We start from the raw sequence: 21,677 nt of genomic DNA on the forward strand, positions 1-21,677 counted from the left end.
TGGCTATACTTCTGTGTGATGCTGATCATTTTCATTTAGTCAATTGGTGTTTGGTGTTTGTTGGGTCTATGTAAATCATAAATGAGTCATAGAGTGTGGTCTTTACCTAGTCCGTGAAGTGTCCTGAGATAACTTTTGTTATGATTTGGCTCTGTAAATAAAATTGAATTGAATTGAATTCATGGGAAAGGAGCTGTGCATGGAACCCAGAATACTTGAGAAACAGAACTTTGCCTCCGAAAAGTCTTATTCGTTCATCCAGTATGACTCATTTTACTTGAAAGGCACAAACAAGATGTTTCCTGTCGCATGCAGACACATTAATCCGGTTATTAGCAGCAAAATAACACATTTGTACGCATGTAACTGTGCGGAGAGGAAGATATAGCACGCTAAGATCAGAGTGATGAGAGATGGAGGACATGAAGCTAGAGGTGTGAGTGTGTGTGCGTGTGCACGGGTGCGTGTGCACGCGTGTGTGCGTGTGTGAAAAGAGAGGGAGGAGCTCGAGGTCTCTTTGAAGATGTGTCTGAATGAAAGTTGCATTAGCTGCTAGTTTTGTGGATTATTCATTTGGCCGCAGGGACAGAAGCTTAGGAAGGAAGGATCAAACAGAGCAGACAGGAGTGTGTGCTCTGACTGCAGAATCCACACACACACACACACACACACACACACACACACACACACACACACACACACACACACACACACACACACACACATCAAACAGCCAATTGCTCTTTAGTTTTTGAGGAATTTGCAGTCGGAGGTTAGAGCTAGCACCCTCCTTCTTTCTGATAATAATGCTGTAGATAACACACACATGCAAACACACAGTACACGGCACAGAAGTCAAGTAAATCAGTGGTGGGAACATATGTCGCATTGACACGGTTTAACCTTATTATACATGGGACGGATGTACACTGAACCAGCCAGTGTGTGTGAGTAGCCATCTGCTAGATCCTGGATAGCACTGCAGTACTGTAGCGTCAAATCTCTGAGGGGGGGTTAAGGGATTGACACACATACAGGCAGTATCCCCTCCATCTCTCACTCTCCCTTTCCCTGTGTCACACACACACACACACACACACACACACACACACACACACTCTCACACACACGTCGGCTCCTGTTTTATGTAGACAAGACATGTTATCATGCAGTCCTACACTCTGCATAACACACAAAAGCATTTTATGAGCACCAACAACATACACACATACATTGCACGCAGACACACACACACACATACACACAGACACACCACGCTACTGCTACTGCTGCTGCAGTGTGTGTGTTGTGTGTGAAAGACACTTGTTAAGCTGGTGCAACAAGCTCTAAAACTAATCTGTCCCTGCTGTCCTATTATCACCCTCTGTGCTTGTGTGTGTGTGTGTGTGTGTGTGTGTGTGTGTGTTAATGCATATGTATGTGCTTGTGTTCTTACTCATGTAGGAACTCTGACTAAAACCTTAAAACCTAAAGCAGTCTGTATATAATTATGATTGCAGCAAGCGAATCAGTCTAGTTTGTATATTAAAGAGAAGCATATTAGGTTAGGTTTACGCTATTTAGAATTTTTTGCCAGCTGTACTTTGCCGTCAGACTGCCATGTTTAAGTTTACACTTTGGGAGCTGAAGCTGTTCTGTGCTCTCATCAAAGACACCAGACCCCAATGACAACGCTGCCCTCGATCGGGGGAGGCAGCGGAAGAGCTTTCACCTCTTACTGTTGGTTTCCGTGGTCTCTGGTGGCTTTGAAGAGAGCGACTCAATGGCTTCGTTCCCTGATTGTAAACTGAAACGAGGCTGTCTGACTGTAAAGTAAAGCTTTGAAATACTCTTAATGTAGCGTACAAACTGATTTTTTTAGGTCTCTAAAACACATTTAGCTTCACGCTAACAGTACATTTCTTAGCTTCTGTGTCTGAACTTCTGCCTAAACTAGGAGCATGTCGCCAGTCATCTGATTACATAGATGCTGATTATCTTTCAGACGGTGTTTTTGGTTTGTGGTTGCCTGTCGTACACAGCAACTTTTTATGTATTGATATTTATCACATTGGGGAGGACATTTGGTGCATTTTTGAATACCGGGGGACCAGTAACGTTGGTGCCCAAATTAGAGATGCACAGATCCATTTCTTTCCGATCCAGTCCGATCCAGATGCCTGGACTGAGCATACTGGCCGATACCAGATACTGATCAGATACTAATGTTGAATGAATGAACCGTATACCTTGACATGTGAGTGAAGGCATCAGGCTTAACGTAAAAACACAGATATAATTGCTTAATCAAACAATGGCTTAATTAACTTGCTGTGGATGATATTAATAAAAAAATAAATGACCGTATTGAAATGCTGGATCGGCCTCATTCATATGATAACTAGTCAATATCGGAGCCGATGTCCGATCCGGGTATCGGGTCGGTGCATCTCTAGCACAAATTCTGACTTGATTCATAAATGTAAACTCTACAGAACTGAGACCAGATCATAGGACAGTGCTGCACATCCAGGATTTAGCTGCTAAAGCCGACACTTGCAGGGCTAAAACAGCTGTTGTGAGGGATTATGTTGTCAAATGCTGTAAATGATGCACAGCAAATCATTCTGCCAATTTCTTTGGAGAGTTGTTCACTGACTCTCTCTTTCTTTGTTCTTTTTGCTCCTTCCAGTCTCCCTGCAGGACATTAACATGAGGAAGGCCTTTAAGAGCAGCACCATCCAGGACCAGCAGGTGGTGTCCAGGACCTCGGTCCCCAACCCTGTGGTGGAGATGTACCACCGCTGCGACAAACCTCCCCCGCTCAACATTCTCAGCCCCTACAGGTCAGAACAACCACAACAGGGTGCTGACAAGTACACGTTTTATGCAACAGCAGGCTGTGGGTTCTGTTTCTTTCTGGCCTCTAACTCCAATCACACACTTTCCCGCTTAAAAAGTTGAGTTTAGTTACTGGCATACAGTGTCATCTCTCTTAATTTTACGCATCATGGAGCACAGGAGGATATAGGCCAGGAGCCAGGTCCACCCCTCAGGATGTTTATTGCTACCCCTACTCACTATTATCTCCTATCATCTTATACCTTGGGCCATCACAAATTTATTACATTATTATTTATTTACAGGGAAGAAGAGGGGTCTGACAAACACTAGGGTTCTCACTTTTTGCCATACTTGTCATTTATTTATTTTTACACAAGCGGTTATTGTGTGGCTTGTTGGTTATTGTTTGTTTTGTTGAGCGTATTAAAAAAAACAGGATACACAGGAAGTAAGGAAACCTATAGTACTAGGTACTAAGTGGAGAAGGGGTAGGAATTAATAAGCTAATGCTTCTTCCTGCTCCTTTTCAAACATACAATGGGCTTTTAATGACTCATGCTTCAAGTGTAATTTATTTTTTTCATATGTTTGAAATAAAGCATTCATTCATTCATTCATTCATTCATTCATTATGACCACCCCAACTCAAAACACACAACTTTTGGGAAAAGCTTCTGTCAAAATTGTGTTTGTAAATATTTCGGTACTGCATCTGCATAAATGGTCATATAACCCTTCAAATGTTGCATTGTGTATCCTAACACTAGCAGAAAAAGATTATGGGGATTGCTGCCTTTTTACTGTGCAATATCACCCTCAACATACCCCAAAAGACAAGAAAAGGTCTACTAGCTAGTTGCTAAAATGCTTCTACAATGCTGCTCCTAAATGAAAATATATATAAAAAGGCTCTGGCAGATTAACATCTATTAACATCCCTGAAGTCATCCATTTTTTCTTTTAATTTGTGGCAGAAATGACTGTACCCTCTTGTCCCTCCTACTTCACTGCTTCACCATCAATCCAAAGGTGTATTTTCTGCTCCTCTCTCACTCACTGTCTCTCCTTTCTTCAACGCAGGGACGACAAGAAGGACGCGTTGAAGTTCTACACGGACCCCTCCTACTTCTTCAACCTGTGGAAGGAGAAGATGCTGCAGGCCACCGAGGACAAACGCAAGGAGAAGAGACGGCAGAAGGTACGGCCGCGCGTACGCATTTGTGCGTGCTGGTGGATTGTGTGTGTTTGTGAGTGCAGGTGTTTGCACGTGTGATTGTGTGAGTGTGAGTGTGACAGAACAAGTAAATCAAATTCATCCCCTGCTTTAATTTGCAAATCTATTTTGTTAATTTTTTTTATGCTGTGATTTCATTTTATGCATTCCTTTATGACTGTACTCACCATTTAGCTGTGCTTTATTGTGTAATTGCTTATTGATACAGCAGCAGGTGGGCAGGCTCATTATCCAGAGGACAGTAAATGGACAAAGGGGAACGCGCTTTGAACGCTATATTTTCATATTCATACAAAGAGTGCAGCGATGACAGAACAGTCTTATGTCGTCAAAGGCCTTTTTCACAGAAGTCATTTTAACGTGTCACAGCAGGAAAAAGCACAGATGTAAATAATACAATTCATTCATAAATGAATTTTAAGCGTGTGCATGCTGGCTCTCTTGCGTGGCTTCCTTTGACACTCTTACACGTATAGTTCTAACATCTATACGTATAGATTTGTTTTTGAATACGAACAAACGAGGTGATGATTCTGAAACTGTTTTGCTCGCGCTGAGAGCACTCTACCTGCTGATGTTATGTCCACCAATGCGTTTTTTTTCCCTGAGGCCAGCCTATTTTTTTTCAACTCTTTGCAATGCCTAATGTGCAATGCGTATTTACACTCTGCTACAAACTGCAGCAGTGTGACGAGGCGCCGAGAGTCTGTTGCGCTGAACACTTCGCGTTTCCAGTTGCAAAATGTTCAGCTTCGGGTAAAATCTCCGCGCTCGTCACAGTCACTTTTCACCCAGAGCGAGACATATAACACAAAGAGCAACGGTCACATCCTACATGTTCAAGTGCTGCACAACAACAACAACAACGAAGGACGGACAGGTACTTCCTCCCCAAGATGTTTCGGCTGAAAAATAAAAAACGCCTCAGCAGCTTAGTTGGGAAAAACGCTTTAGTGGTCAGCGATTGTCTAACCAATGAGAATTTGGTCAGACGAAGAGCACTGCCGTCATCCCTAGAGTTAAGACCAGTTTGAGATATGGATCGTAGGCACTGTAGTCCTTGGTTACTAAAGTGTACGTGATACACAGATAACATAAAGAGAGGACGACATTGACCTCTAGAAGCAGCAGGAGGCTCTGGGTATTATTTCATATACATAATTTTCTATCTTTTCCAGTTAGTTCTGTGTAAAGCTTTTCTGAACGCTCAGTATTCACTTAGATCAACATAATTGGCATAGAGAATGCAATATTTCCGTCTAGTCCTCTTTGATTTGCTCCATTTACCTCCATCAGTTCTCTCGAGTCATTTTTCTCAAACCCCCCGAACAGCTGCTGCTGTTTGTGTTTGCTGCACTTTGTCAATATTTCTGTTTAATTGAATGCTGCTCACATTTTAGTCTGTTCCCTGAAACTTGTCCAAACAAAATCCTTTTGGAGTCAAAGCAGTTTTGAACAGGTTTGAATACGAAGGGTTAGGGTTGGGGTTGGGGTTAGCGCTAGCGTTAGCTTTGTTAGCAAGGCGCACCCGAACGTTGAACAGGCGACCACAATGTTACAATGAGCTCTGATGAAGTGAAAACACACCGTGAGAGTGTCCAAGTCCTCAGACAACGCCCAAAAACAAGTTCACGGCTATTTTAATGTACCCAGTGCTGCGTATATGCATCAACCTCCACCCTTTCATTGGCACGGCGACCTGTCAGTGACTAAGTAGCCCCGCCCTAAAGCATCCTGTGCTTTATTGTTTATTTTTCTCAAAATAGGACCATAATTTACTAAATGATTAAATAAAACATCACACTGTATTGAAGAAGACTTGAAACTAGTGATTGAGACCATGAACTCATTAGGAAAATGTTAACTGAGGTAATAAATCAAGTGAGAAGTCTAGGCTCATTTTCTCATTGACTTCTATAAAAACAAAACAGTGGAGTCGCCCCCTGCTGGACATTAGAAACACTGCAGGTTTAAGACACTTCATCATGGGCTAGCTCCGCCCATCTTCATTATACAGTCTGTGAATGTATCTATAGAGTTACCTAGCCTCCCCAGACACACACCCCACCCCTCCTCCTCCTCCTCCTTCTCCTCCTCTGCTCAGTCTAACGCACCAGCTTGTCTTTCTCCCATGTTTCCATAGGGCTGTCCGGCCCACCCTGACAGGCCCCACTCCAGACAGGCCCCACCCAGGAGCCCCCTGTCCATCTCTGTAAGACAACCCAGACCCCTAACCTGCATTCTCCTGCCTCCCCACTTCACCCCTGCACACCCCACTAACACGCACACATGCACACACACACACTCTCTCACACACACACACACACACTCTCACATATTATAGAGGACGCAAGATGCAAAACATCAGCCCTATTTCAGTAATATTAACAGACACATACACAAACACACACACACACACACACACACACACACCTTCCTTTCTGTTTGTGTCTGTGTGTTGCGTTAGCTTGCCACCTCACCCTCCCACACCCCCCGTGATTGGTTTCCTGTCTTGTGTTACCAGAAGTGCTTGGCTCTGTTGTCCATCGTCTGCTGGTGTGTGTGTTGGTGTGTTTTAATAGTGAGTGGGTGACGAATAGACGCGTGTGTGTGTGTGTGTGTGTGTGTGTGTGTGTGTGTGTGTGTGTGTGTGTGTGTGTGTGTGTGTGTGTGTGTGTGTGTGTGTGTGTGTGTGTGTGTGTGTGTGTGTGTGTGTGTGTGTGTGTGTGTGTGTGTGTGTGTGTGTGTGTGTGTGTGTGTGTGTGTGTGTGTGTGTGTGTGTGTGTGTGTGTGTGTGTGTGTGTGTGTGCGTGCGTGCGTGCGTGCGTGCGTGCGTGCGTGCGTGCGTGCGTGCGTGCGTGCGTGCGTGCGTGCGTGCGTGCGTGCGTGCGTGCGTGCGTGCGTGCGTGCGTGCGTGCGTGCGTGCGTGCGTGCGTGCGTGCGTGCGTATGAATGAATTAATTTACCCCATGGTGAAGGAGAGGGTGATGTGGTCCTGTTCTCTTCCTCTGCCCCAGAGATCAATAATCAATGACTAACTTTCTCTCTCCACCCTTCTATCTGTCCATCTCTCTCTCTCTCTCTCTCTCTCTCTCTCTCTCTCTCTCTTGTAGGAGCAGCAGAAGCAGGTTGAGGACCCGGGCAGAGAGGTGAAGAAGGTAAGTGAGGGTTTACACACAGATATCATAAACTTCTTTGCTTTAAATCACCATCATCACCACTTCTGTTACTGGCATGAAATTAGCAAATGGTTAAAAACTGCAATCTTTGGGTCCAGGTCAACTAATTTTGGTGAACTCTGACGTGCTGTTTACTTTGTTCACCATAGAAAACGGACATCAAGCGGTTTGCCTCGGTCATTTGACTCATTTTAATATTTACAGAATGGGTTTTTATGGCACATTTATTCATGACTTCAGAAATCATGATAGTTTCATGTCGTCGTGTCAGTTTGAATGAAACTTGTTTTCTATTTTCAGGAACGTCAACCGTAGAAAGGCTTATACATTTTAAAAGCAATTTATTTTTACTTTAATTTATAACAAACTTATTGAATAAATAACATTTGTTCTTTCAGGAAATCTGACGCAGTTGTATCTGCATACATCTTCAAATAGCATCATGACCCCAACTTTGAATTTCCTCGTAACATTTAGTGACTTTCATCATAATTTACATCTTTATCATCGAGTCACATTTCACCAATTTTCAGGCTTAATAAAGTTAAAGTTAAATCTTACTTTCCCTTCTGCTATTCACACCGGTGCTACACATTAGCTAAAAGTGACTCATGTGCTTTATATGAGTCGTGTTTATACATGCAACACAATTGCACCATTATGGGACGCAGTGAGGCGTAAAGGTGCTTAGGAAGAAACAAAAGTGATGCAGGTATTAAGAGGACCGACAGTGAACAAGTGCAATTGAAGAGCGCAGAACACTTAATCACCGTAAAACCATCTTTAATAAGAGTAGAGCGTAAAAGACAGCACACCGTACCTAAGTGGTTGTTAGAGACGCAGCAGAAGGCCGCACTGTCAGCAGCGCTTTAACCACATACTTCTTTCAGTCTAAACATAAACGACACCATCACTTACGTCTATCATTAGGTATGAGCAGGATTTGCAGGTATATCTTTTTTGTCCAAAAGTGATAAAATATGTACTGTTTTTCGAAGGTGCGTAAGGCTCGCAACCGGCGTCAGGAGTGGAACGTCCTTGCCTACGACAAAGAGTTCAGACCGGACGCCAGGCTCACCCCCTCCCCTTACCATGGCATGTCCTCCGAGGGCTCGCTGTCCCCTGATAGCAGGTAAACACATACACACACACACACACACACACAGACAGATATACAGAGAGACAAACTGATTGACTGGGGAATATATGCACACACTAGAGGACAAACACACATGGGTCAGATCATTAGGATTAGTGTATTAGGGTGAGGTTTCCTGCATTCTGATGAAATAAAAACTGACATTCAGAGTTTCCTTCAGCCTTAATTAGCTAAACATTGTCTGTCTACATACTTTAAATAGTGTATAGTGTTCAGTTACACAGCCACTCAACAGTCTCACAATCGCACACATTTACCTGTGACAGAGACTTCAGCAGCATGTCGTTCAAAGATCGATGCCGCCCTCTTCTGGAGAAGGTTGATTCAGAGCATGTGGCTTTACATTTTTCATGTTTCATGTTTCACATCTAAAGCTTTCTTAGAAACGATAAGATCAAACTCTGAGCGGAAATTGGATCCCTGCAGCTGCAAAAACAGGGATTTAGCAGGGAGTCAAAACAGGATGTTAGGAAGCAAGCAGAATATCAATCAAAAGCAGTGCAAAGATGGAAACAAGAGCCCAGTTATGGAGAAGGGATATTTGTTCAATGCTGTTATTTGTGTTTTTAAATGTATATTACAATTACAAGAGTTCTGTGTTAACACTCTCTTTCTTTCTTTTGTTGTTCAGCCTTTGGGGAACATGTGGAATATCAGATTGTATTCATGTTCATTGTATTTATTTGGATACAATTTACTTTTATTTTGTCTTTCAAGATCTTTCGGATCTGGCTTTTAATTCAGAGTCATGTTAAAACCTTCATTTTTAGGTTTTAATCACAGTTTTTTAAACATTTTAAGTGCTAGCGTTTATTTTTATTGTTTTGTTCGCTTTTATTTCTAATTTTGTAACATTATATTATCTTATTGGTATTTTTTGTTCATTACTTCTATTAGTAGTAGTTGTAATTTTGTTATTTTGTGTTGTATGAAAGGTACTATATCAATAAAGTTGAGTTTAAATAAGGAGTGATGATGAAATATGAAATAACCTGTGCATGTTCCATCCAAAAGGTCAATGGCGTCGGACTCATACCCGGCAAGCCCCAACCACCCCTCCAACCAGGCCCCCAGCGCCGTCCATCCCACCGACCCCACCAGGGAGCACCTCAGTGCTGCGGCCCAGACTCAGTCACTGGATCGGATCCTGAGGCCGCCCAACCAGCCACCGGGAGCCGGAGGGCCCGCGGCCGCGCCGGGGCGACATGCGGCCTCCCTGGGGAGGGCCCCATCAGGACACGGCGTCCAGGCCGGCGGAGATCCGATGGTCAACGGGCCGAGGCAGCAGTCGGTTAAGGAATACCGAGCCGGGCACGGGTAGGTTTCCTTTCATTTAGGAATCTTACCTTGGTAATGTGAAAGTATTTGTCTTTATGGTTTTCCATCCGTGTGTAAGTAACTGGATGTTAAACATTTTAAAGTTGGCGCCGGTCTAATGTGGCGCCCAGAACCGTGCAGAACCACATTACCCTCTGTCATGGCTTTTGCCTTCTTCCAGTCCGAGAGCTCCGTCAATAAGTGAAACATGATGTTTGGACTGTAAAGGCCGAGCTAATGTCACCTGACTGCTGCTTTTGAATGTTAAAATGGAGTCGTCTCACCTTTCCAAAATGTCTCTTCGTGACTTCTCCCAGACCTGACATTCTTACAAAGCGCTGATGTGAGACCCTGAACTCCTCATTGTGTTCTGTGAGAAACATGACTTGGAGCTTTGCAGAAACAGTCGCATCAAACAGTGGATAGAATATTAATAAACCATCTAGCCTGGCTCTGTGTCTAAAGCCACAACTTTGGACGGATTAAAGGTCCCGTATTCTGCTCATTTTCAGGTTCATACTTGCATTTTGAGTTTCTACTAGAACCTGTTTACAAGTTCAAAACACACACTATTCTTCTCATCCTGTCTGCATGTATAAACCTGTATTCACCCTCTGTCTGAAATGCTCCGTTTTAGCGCCTGTCTCTTTAAGACCCCCTCCTGAAAAAGACCAGTCTGCTCTGATTGGTCCGTGTTTACGCGTCTTATGCATCTGCACTTGCTGCACTATCATTGCAGCCGGGGAATGACTGTAACATCACTGTAGCACTTTCTACCTATTAGGGATGGGAACAAGTAGTTAATTCCCAGATCAAGGGATCGCATCAATTCCTCGGGGGCTAATCGAGTACTTGCATCTTCCTGCAGGAATGGTGCACAGCAACACAGCCTACCCAACACCTGCTGCTTATTCTCTATCAAAACAGTCACAGTTCCCCTTTAAGGCTTTATTTATTCACAACCACAACTTCAAACCATTGTTTCCTTACAAAAACATAATTAAATCCTCGTTCCCGTTCTGTTAATGGTTCGTCCTGCTGTGGAGAACAGGCGCTCCTCTGGCGCAGAGGTGAAAGGGATCAGCAGCTGCTGCTTTGACACAGCGCTCAGTTTTTTGTCCCGGTGCCTGTTGGACTTCCACCACTCCAGTGGGTTTTTCTGAGGGTGAATGTACGGCTCACTGAAACAAGCGTCTAGCTCCTTGACATTTCATATTTTTTAACTATTCCTCCTGAAGACGGTGTCCAGAGCGTCGACGTTGTGGCCCCCAAGCGTCAGTGCTTTCCCCCTCTTTATCATCTGGAGGGGGAAAGCACACAAAAAAACTTGAGTGCTGTCGTTTACCAATCTAGTTCATTTGAAACGAGGGCTACTCTATGACTCGGTCACTCACGCCCATCCCTACAACCTATATATAGTCTACAGTAGTTGTGACATCACAACCGTGCAGAAGTCCAGAAGTCTCGTTTAAAGACAGTTTCTGAATTCGGACTGTGAGCGTTTCTCTGTGGATTGTTTTGAGAAAGCTCACTTTTTACAGTATGGGACCTTTAACACCACATTTCTAATTAATCTCATCACGTTCTTCTGTCTTCTCCTCCAGCGGCCAGCCCTCCACCATCCCAGAGTACTATATCCCACCCGCCCCTCCTCCTCCTCCCCCGACCATCCCCTCGGCTCAGACCGCCTTCGACTCCACCACGGTCCCGCCCTCCGCCGCCGCCTCCGCTGTCCCTCCCACCTCCTCCACCCTCTCCCGTCCCTACTCCCCTTCCCCTCCTCCTCCCCCGGCCAACTACGTGCCCTCCCCCTCCCACCCTCCTTCGGGTGCGCCACCGGCCGCCCCTCCACCTCCGCCGCCCGGAGCCCCCACGGGTTACCAGGCGCACCCGTCACCACCGCACGCCGCTGTCGGGCAGGTGGCCGCCGATGCAGCGTCCTCGGCCAGGAAGTCCACCATGCTGGGGATGGTCCCAATGAGCGACGCACGCTCCGACCTGCTGGCCGCCATCCGTAGAGGTAAGTGTGATTAATTCTGTTTTAAAAGTCAAAGATCAAGTTTAGATTTAATATTCTACTCTATGAACAAGTTCCTACTGCACCTTTTTAGGATTGGAGGTATTTATTTGTATTAAATACTTAAATAATAGTTTAAAGATAGAAAACTGCCTTAACTATGTTGGAACAATGTATTATAAAAATAGAAAGGTCTACAAGAAGGAGTCAGCAGAGACGTCTCACAGCTATCAAGGGGAATTTATTGAATCAAGTTTTAACACACTCATCACAAAATCCCCAAATTCCTAAATTTCAAGTGTCTCTGAACAAAACGTCCCCTCTAATACTGATGTTCGTGTGCTGACAACGTTTACACGCCCCGTCAGGTCTTTCCAATACACACCCATACACTTACAATCAGTGGCGTCTACTCTGTGTCCAGACGTCCTCACGCCCAAATACAGTTCTATTGTTTTCTAAACACAATGTGCTCATCAGGCCTACGTCCCCGGTACTCGGTGACCTCCGCCTGTTATTCACTTTCTCAATCATGTTTTCTTCCACATTACTCAAATGGAAAATAGAATTAAGTGAATGAAATCCACATTATGCCACATTTCCTGAAACATACAGCGTTTTCTATAATTACACATGTTATTATGATACATTGCTGTTAGAGGTGTGACAGTGTCCTCAAACACCTTCACACCTTTAACAGCTAAAGGTTTGGAATTTGGAAATTTTACTGACTTAAGTTGAGTTTACATTTCCTTCAAGGCGAAAACATCATTTTTTTCATGCTCTTGACAATTTTTATTCCCTTAGTATGGTGCACCAAGCACTTCATTCAGCACGACAACTCCTCGCCCTCAAAACAGCATAATTCACCCTTAAAGATATCTCCTACCTACAAGGTAATATCTCGTAAGTAGGAGATACATTGGAAAGTATTGCAGGCATCAAACTCAAAGTGTATCAGTTTGAACATTAAATATCTTGTTTTTGTAGTGTATTCCAGTAAATATAGGTAGAAAAGGATTTTATTTATGTTTGACACTATGTCCAAACTTCATGTGAATTGGGGTTACACAGGAAACGTAAGAGTCTCCACATGTCATAGAGCTGTAATCAGGGACCCCAGAACTTCTAGTGACGCCCCTGCTCACTCCCTCCCTTCATCCACCCCCCCTTCCATCCTCCCTCCTCCCCTCCAGGCATACAGCTGAGGAAGGTGCAGGAGCAGAGGGAGCAGGAGGCGAAGAGAGAGCCCGTCGGCAACGACGTGGCCACCATCCTGTCGCGCCGTATCGCCGTGGAGTACAGCGAGTCCGACGACGACTCCGAGCTCGACGAGAACGAGTGGTCTGACTAAACTATTTGTCTAATGAGTGAGACGGTGGGTGGTGGTCACTGGGAGTGTGAGGGGGGGTGATGCATTGAGACACTGAGGTGGGGTTTGGTGAATGTTCATCATTAACATTAAAGAAAACAAAACAACCACACATACATTCATCCTCGCAGCCTCTCTGAGCACTTCAGCAGCAACAGGTTGGTAATTTCAGCTGGCTCGGTTGCCCCTGACGACGCCTATTCTGGAACCGACACCCTGGGGCTTCGCGTGTCTAACCACCCAGGGTTCACACCATCGCAACACTCTCCCGCCCTCGTCCGCTCAATTTTTAACCACCAACGCTCAGCTGTGAAAAACAACCGCTCCCTCCCCGACGCATTTGAGTGGTAATTATGAGCAACGTTACAGTGAGAGGCTGTAATAACAGTCGTCAGGTGGGCCCCCCGGTGAGTACGGAGGGGTGATGTGTTTACAAAGCACATGGTATAGCACAAGACAAATTCAATTATAGGTCAATCTTAACTTATCTGCCAAATGTTGAGAAAGAAATCAGGGAAAAATAGAGGATGACTCCGCCTCACAGGGCCGTGCCTGTCTACGAAGACACGCGCACTCTCCTTCACAGGCTACACTGTCGCTTTAAGAGTTTGGTCGCCTTATTACTCAACATGAGACAACAGAATCAGCACCAACATCTTTGTGTAATGAACTCTGGCTGGTTGACTATATAGCATGCAGCTTACTGCATAATGACCTTTATTTTAATGTATGACCGCTAAAGACTTCTAGCTATTAATTTGTGACAGACTTAATGATTTACAGTATATTGTATTTACATAAAGCAATTAAGACGCAGAAGTTTGGTTAGGTTGAAAGTCTCCATATGTTGGATAATATTATCTACAATAGACTAAAGGTCCAAATCATCCGTTTGCATATTTAAAATACAGACTTCTTCATGTAAACTGCATCAGAAACACTGGGCGAAATAACCAAATGGTAACGAAACCTCTCGAGTCAAATGATGCGTGCGCTCAATCCTTTTTGTATCCGCTCACTCTCTCATCTTCAGCCTCTTATCCGGGGTCGGGACGCGGGGGTATCAGCTCCATCAGGGGACACCAAACTTCCCTTTCCCGGGCCACATTAACCAGCTCTAACTGGGGGATCCTGAGGCGTTCCCAGGCCAGTGTGGAGATCTAATCTCTCCACCTGGTCCTGGGTCTTCCCCGAGGCCTCCTCCCAGCTGGACGTGCCTGGAACACCTCCCTAGGGAGGCGCCCAGGGTTCATCCTTACTAGATGATCCTGAACCACCTCAACTGGCTCCTTTTAACGCAGATCTAGAAAACAAAAATAAATATAAATATGGATCATTTTTAAAATGTATTTGTGTTAAAAATTACTTGGATGGGAGGAAGTGACAGCAGCGCTTTTACGCAACGTAACGCTTCTATTCACAAGATGGCTGAGGAAGAAAAAAAGGTATCAACGTGTCACGTTAGGGTACCAGAATAATACTGTTATTGTAACCTTTTAAAGGATACCCAGCCCTAATCAGAAAACATTATTAATTCAGGTGTAATTATTGTTTCTTTTTACTGTTTGATTAAAAAACATTTAATCAAATATGATGACAATATCCATATCTTGTGTTTTCTATGTTGAAAACGAGCAGCATTCAAAATGCTTGAGTACGATCCTCTAAGCACTTTCAAAGACTTTAGGATTTAACTTCCAAACTTTGAACTTTAGCTTTAACATGTCCTGTGACCTGACATCACAATCGCTGGACGTGCACCGAGAAATGTGTTGCTGCTTCTCTTGTTTTCTGGTGAAGCGATAAGAAGACCAAACTCCCACGGAGTCAGTGTAGTCCTGCATCTCATACCTTTAACATTGTGATGTATCGTAGCTTTCCCGTTGTGTAAATGGCTGAAACTGTGATGAGAGACGCCACCCGCGCACGTTTACGCAGGTCCGGGGAAACAAACGGCACCAGTTATTGTCGAATTATCTTTCAACCTCCATATCACAGCGTCGAACAACAAAGCGAGTGAGCGAGCTTATGCCGTTGTTTAGTTTTATTTTCTTCTTCTTTTTTGTAGTCATTCATAACATTTCAGCCAGTGACTGTGTGCTGTGGTGATTGGTCTTTATATAAACGCTTCCACACTTAACCCGCACTCACAAAGCTCGTCGTCCAGGGTCAAAGGTCACGTTCCGATCCTTCATCATATGACCTCATTCACTGTCAGCTGACCCTGAAACAGCGCTGCAGCCCCCTGGACTATAAATACATAAGTGTAAGAGACTTGCAACAGTAATATACAGTATATTCTCCTTCTCTTTTCAGTATAGGTTTGGCTAATCCTCCGTATGAGCTGTTTGGACTGTAGTGTTTTTTGATAATGTGGTTTTTCTTTTTTGAAATGTGCTGCGGTGAGTTGTTCACTTTGGTTTGTTTTAGGGTTTTCTACTCAAGGGCCAGGATGAAGGTACCAGATAAAACAGTTTAAGTTGTATGGGAGAAGCCAGTTAAAGGACAATTTCTTGTTTTTTTTTACCAGATACACCCGCTCGTAATCTGATCTTGACCCATCCCATAAAAAAACAGGAGTCAAACAGCATTTAATGCTATTTAGATGCATTTCTTAATACTGAATCTGCTTCAATTTTCTCTCCAAGAGTGATTTGAAAAATGTACCCTCCCCGGACAACAAGACTGCATCTTCAGTTATGTTTCGACGTATATTTTCCAGTGGCACGTGGATTCTGTTTGAAGCTCGTGGTTAACAATAGAACTGAAGCAAAACTACTTGGTCGGGTTTAGAAAAAGACCATAGTTTGGATTAAAATAGGTAGGTTTTAAGTAACATACATAAGTTATTTATCTTCCGTAGGTTTAGGAACGTTCCTTAAGAGCCCAAGTTGACTTTTGGTTTCACACGGAACAGAGGTCTCCTGGGTGAAAGTCCTGTGTTTGTTTGACTCATCCAGCCACAACGACCTCCTCCGACCTTCTGCAGACTTTCATTAGAGATGTTAGACTCATTTTCGGTTTCCGAGGGCCGTTATCAACACTGCAGAGAAAAAAAACTTCTGAACGCAATTGGAAGGACCTACAATCAATCACAGCAACGAAACAGTGGTGCTCGCTCGGTGAAAAACAGCAGCAACCGGGTCGAACCCTTACAAATTACATCTAAACAATATAGAGGGACGGTAGAGGGTGGAGGACGTGGGAGGGACAGCGGAGGCGTCGACAGAGGGCGGGACCGAGGTGGAGTCGAAGGTGGTCTGAGCCTCCCAAGGAGGAGGAGGGGCGGGTGGGATATATAGTACTCTGGGATGGTGGAGGGCTGGCCGCTGGAGGAGAAGCAGAAGAAATAGCAATACAGTAACAGGATATCCAGTCATAATTAATCAGCGCAGTCTCTTTTGACAGTTCCATCTGAAAAACCGTGCTAAGACGGACCTGTCATGGTCTTCAACCCTGTGTCACGATGCTGGAAATCTGTCTGTATGGGAGAGACCTTTCCACCACAACAACTGAAACATGAGCAGATTTGTCCGAGGCTACAAAAACAAATCTATGATACGTCAAAAACAAATTGTTACGTGCGACAAAATACATTTTCCTCCAAATGTCATTGAGGATGCAGTTGAGTTTTAAGGGAAGGTCGTTTTAAGGATCTGGGCTAAAAAGCTTGATTATAAATGAAACATTGGCACTTAATCCTGCCTTGCATTGAAATATCGGCAGGGCAAAACAAGTTTTATGTAACCACGATGTCTATAAAGACAAATTTGAACCAAGTTTGGCGCAATTTTAACCTGGACACGTGGACGCCTTCTGACTTTCAAGTCACCAGACAAAGCAGCCGTTCAGGTTCGAGGCTTTTACCGTATTTTATTACAGAAAACACGAGGGATGTGGCTCGAAAGTAGTTCTTTTGTCGTTGTATATAAATACAATAGTTGAGGAAATGGTTTCGCTGTGTTGAAGAAATTACAACTGGATAAAAGCTGATAGATGGATGGGTTATTGGTTGTTCTCCCTGATTGTTTGGTATGGCATTTATGGACATTCTTATTATTAAAGCAACAAAGCACATAGACCAAATTTCACAACAACAAAAAAAAGATTGCAAGAGCCATGGATACGGCGTACTCTGTCCCGAGATGTAGCCAGCGTTTTGGGATCCAAACACATCATAGTCTCTCGAGAACATAAAGCCGTCACCGTGAATCCTTCTGACAATCTCTGTCTGGTCGGATCTGCTCTAAAAAACAACGTGTCCCGTCGAGATCTCCAAACTGGAAATACTCGTCCACAATTTACTAAATCTGGGTGACAAAGTCTTCTTATATTTTGAAGCAGAGAGATTTGAAATCGACCTCTTGTATCTGTGGCTACCGGCTTGTGAGAATTCATTATGTGTTGAAAAACTGTGAGAAATGGATCATGTTGTATAGACTTTTGGCAGGGCAGCCCTGTAAAGTATAAAAAAAAAACACACATTTGGGGGTAATATAACATAGACAACGAAACAAAGTAAAACTGTGTTGCACACTAAAACCAACTGTAAGCAAGTATGCATGTAACTATAGACAATAAATGGTGAAGAAAAACGTGATCCTGTGCTTCTTTCAACGCAAAACTTTTGATGACGTTTGTTCTTGTGACGTTGATTCCAGTATGAAAGACATGATGAATAGTGTTTGTATGACGACGATGCCGTATTTTATATTGATCCATGCCTGAAAATGTGTCATATGGGAAATCAGCCCCGAAGAGCTTCACAAGCTCATTTTAGTGAAGCATCGTACAATTTCAAGACATTTGGCCGGAGACGGGTACAGAACTCTGGGATGAAGTTTCCAAAGTTGGCACAATTGAGGTTATGGTTATCGTGGTTAGCACTGTCGCTTCACAGCGAGAGGGTTCTTGGTTCCAATCCCGGACCCTTCTGTGCGGAGTTTGCATGTTCTCCCCGTGTCTGCGTGGGTTTTCTCCGGGTTCTCCGGTTTCCTCCCACAGTCCAAAGACGTGCAGGTGTTCGGTTCATTGATGACTCTAAATCACCCGTAGGTGTGAATGGTTGTCTGTCTCTGTTCGTCTCTATGTGTCCTGTGATAGACTGGCGTCCTGTCCAGGGTGGACCCCGCCTCACGCCCGATGTCAGCTGGTATCGGCTCCAGTCATCCCCGCAACCCCGACAGGGACAACCAGTTGAAGATGAATGAATGAATGATACAATATCCGTTAATTGAAAGCTTTGCAGGTCTTTTTGCCATGGTATCTTTAGAGTTTCAGTTCCAGACCAGGTAAACTGTTCACGTACGTTATCAGATTGTCCGAGGTTTTGTAGAATCAGTTGGAAACATTGAGGGTAAATCCATTTTTTCCCCCAGCTTAACATTCTGCATAACGTCCCTAATCCTGTGGTGGTTTGATGAAGAGCAGCCTTCCATTTAAATAAAATCAAACATTGTGCTTATAAGGAGGAAGTCTGAAATTCTGATATCATGACAACCTCAGTCACACACTTCCTTGCACCGATCTGACATTTGAATGTAAAGCTGTTGTTTTGGGTTTCGCTCATGTTGCCTAACTGATTTTTTTCAAAACTTGAATGTTTTTTGCTTATATGCTTATATGGACATGACTATTATATAGATGACAACAATGTCCACATCCTGGACAGAGAGGACAGATGGTTTGAAAGAGGAGGAAAAGAAGCATCTATGTAAAAGTAGAGAAACCATCGCTAAACAGAGGAGGAGGTCTGAGACACAACTTATCTCCAATTTACAATGCTGCCCTTTCATCCCTTCAGGAGATTCATCAATCTAACCTCAAAGAACAACTGTTCACAAAAGGCCTCATGTGACTCCAACTGTCGTTTAGACTCAATAGAGCACTAACAAACCTACTTCCTACCAACGACTGTCACTCTAACGACGGGCGTTGGCACTTGGTGCCCAAAGGGTTCCAGTGACATCATCGGCCTTGTGAGAGGTTAAATACCCGGATCTTCACACCAGTTAGTTGGTCCAGTCCCAGCCTGGTCCTGGTCCTGGTCCTGGGCCAGTCCCAGCCTGGTCCTGGTCCTGGTCCTGGTCCAGTCCCAGCCTGGTCAGATGCGTACATGAACTGATGAAGCCTCTTGGATGAGAGGTGAAACGTCCTCCTAGACAAATAACCAAGTCCAGTTGCTTTTGACTGAAATTGCTTTGAGGATAACGGCGACCTGGACGAATGAGAACATTCACATTCAGGCTTACATAGAAAATCTATTCATCTGTTATCTATTCAGTCTTCAGACCTAATCCTCACTAGAATATGTGTGTCTGTTGATTTTCCTGGAAGAAAAATGCATGTGGGACCTCTCATAACGATGACGTAAACCCCGCAATCACTCCGTTTTCTCAGCGTTGCAACGCGCCCGTCCATGTCCTTCGCGTTTCGTTCCAGCTCCGTGCTGTTTTGGACCTTGGCAGCGTGGAGGAGGAACCGATGGGTGCTGTTTAGGAGAGAGGAGTCATTTTTGGGGGGCACAGATGGTGACACAGCAGAGAGAAAGAAAGAGGGAGAGCGAGGTCAGTGGAAAATACAAAAAGGCACCGCAGACTCACATAATGATGAGGGGAAAATCTGTCACCCAAAGTGCATTTGTCATCTATAAATATTTGTTGTTGTTTTTTTAACTGAGTCATCTTTTCCTTTTCCTGCGAGTGTCTTAATTTAGCCTGGATCTAATTTTGGAACAAAAGGCTTCAGATGAGCTTTTGAGGACGACTCATACATATAACAGTTCTGTTCAGCGTCATGTTCCTGTAGACGTTAATGACACAACATTCTCCGCTGACTAAAAAATGTCACCTACTTTTATATATATTCATAGCCAGTTAATTGCGGCAACAGAGACATGAGTCATTGTTGGCAAAATACACTGGATCTAGTGTTTGAGAGACACCGAATACTTAAATCTTACCACTGGTTTCAAGTGTTTTAATTAGTGCTGACTCTGTTTCTTTTACAAAGAACACAAATTGATTTCAGCTACATTATGAAAATGAACCCGTAGAGACCTCTTAAGTAGCTTGTGGTGCATAATCTATAACAGATAATCTATATTAATGCTTATGTTTTTGTCAAATCACCACTACAGTAACTGTAATTTCACTTTACAGAGATATACCGTATGAACAGTACTCCTTAAAAGCATTTGAAATGGCTACTGACCTTTTGTTGCAATGAATCCTGCGGATAAGAAGGACTATGACCATGGACGGATGAAGAGACAATGGGCCCCTGAGCACAGGCATGTAAAAAGGCCCCCCACTCTGTCTACGTCTACCGTACTTTAAGTCGTTCTGTTGTCATTTTTGGTCTCTTTGTTGTCATTTTATATCCATTTTTAATTGTTTTGTATCTACTTTTGGTGATTTTGCATCTTTTTTATGAGTCAGGCTTGCTCAGTAATCCATCCATGACTATGACCTGTTGAAGATTGCTGTGCTGAGGCAAGTTCTAGAGACACATGCGAGCCATCAGTGGATCCACTTTTAGGACACGCACAGCTGAAGTGACCTCCCAAGACCTCAAGGACTTATGTTATAGTGTAAGTAGGTCCAGTAACACATCCATTCCCAAGACGAGATGGAGGGTAGCATGTTGCTAAAGCGTTATTTCAATGTGCTGTTTCCACTAGAAGTGAAAGAGTGTGTCTGAAGTGACCCAGAGACAGCTGCAGAGGGAACACTTAATGGTGTACGTTTGTTGTGATGCGACTACGCACAAGGAACCGGGATCCCACCTTTTATGCAGGGAAACTCAAGAGCTTTCAGAAAAGGTAAGTCGTATAGGACGTGGATTTTGGTCCGAGGTCGTGGTTGCACCAAGATCTTTGACTGGATTCGTGTCTGTTGAGTGACGTCTTCTGAGTAACGCGTCGTCGGCATAATTATGATTATACATTTATTTTTTTGTGTGTATGATTTGCTAATAGAAGCATGTAAAACTAAATAAAAGAGGCCCCAACATTGAGCCTTGGGGGACACCGTGTAATGTTACTCCACTTGTGTAAAGACCTTTTCAAAACGTTCTAAATGTGTCCCAAGTTTGATTCCTGTTGCCGTGAATGTGAACATCAGCTGACAGGAAGTCATCAAGGAACAAGGCTGTTGCCTAGCAATGGAATTCCATTGAAAAGTCTATATAGTAGAGTCGCTGCCTTCGAGATGGGACAGATTTCTATTTACAGCTTATTAGAAATATCTGTATCGGTCTGTAGTTGCTCATCACAGATGTTTGGCGAGGCTTGACGGCTGCGCGCCTTAAAACATTAGGGGAATGACATAATTGGGAGACAGGGGAGGCAAACTGCTTCAAGTCTCGTGCCAAACAACTGGAACAAGAAGCTTGTTGGCGGAGCATCAAGGCAGCAGGTGGATGGCAAAAGCTGCGGTTCGATTTCTCTGCAAGCTCTGTCGTATGTAGTTCAGATGTGTATTTCAGTAGCACTAACCATGTGTACTAAATCCCTTTTTATGCAACTGTAAAGCCACATTTAGCGCCCAACTGTC

At 43.9% G+C, this 21,677-nt stretch overlaps 1 protein-coding gene across 1 annotated transcript in view; it reads left to right on the plus strand.

The window, feature by feature from the left end:
• The window catches only part of LOC310964363 (actin-binding protein WASF3), a gene marked incomplete at its 3' end in the record, with an annotated part of 42,218 nt that extends 29,114 nt beyond the window's left edge, over window positions 1-13,104 (plus strand). Inside the window, exons 4-11 of the mRNA XM_083937467.1 lie at window positions 2,693-2,846; window positions 3,925-4,042; window positions 6,222-6,290; window positions 7,192-7,236; window positions 8,256-8,389; window positions 9,431-9,733; window positions 11,338-11,753; window positions 12,947-13,104. Of these exons, the coding sequence (XP_083793593.1) occupies window positions 2,693-2,846; window positions 3,925-4,042; window positions 6,222-6,290; window positions 7,192-7,236; window positions 8,256-8,389; window positions 9,431-9,733; window positions 11,338-11,753; window positions 12,947-13,104 (1,397 nt within the window). The remainder of the gene's footprint in view (window positions 1-2,692; window positions 2,847-3,924; window positions 4,043-6,221; window positions 6,291-7,191; window positions 7,237-8,255; window positions 8,390-9,430; window positions 9,734-11,337; window positions 11,754-12,946) is intronic.
• Between the last annotated feature and the right edge of the window lie 8,573 nt (window positions 13,105-21,677).

This window comes from Echiichthys vipera (assembly GCF_963691815.1).
Source record: "Echiichthys vipera genome assembly, chromosome: 22".
NCBI lineage: Eukaryota > Metazoa > Chordata > Actinopteri > Perciformes > Trachinidae > Echiichthys > Echiichthys vipera.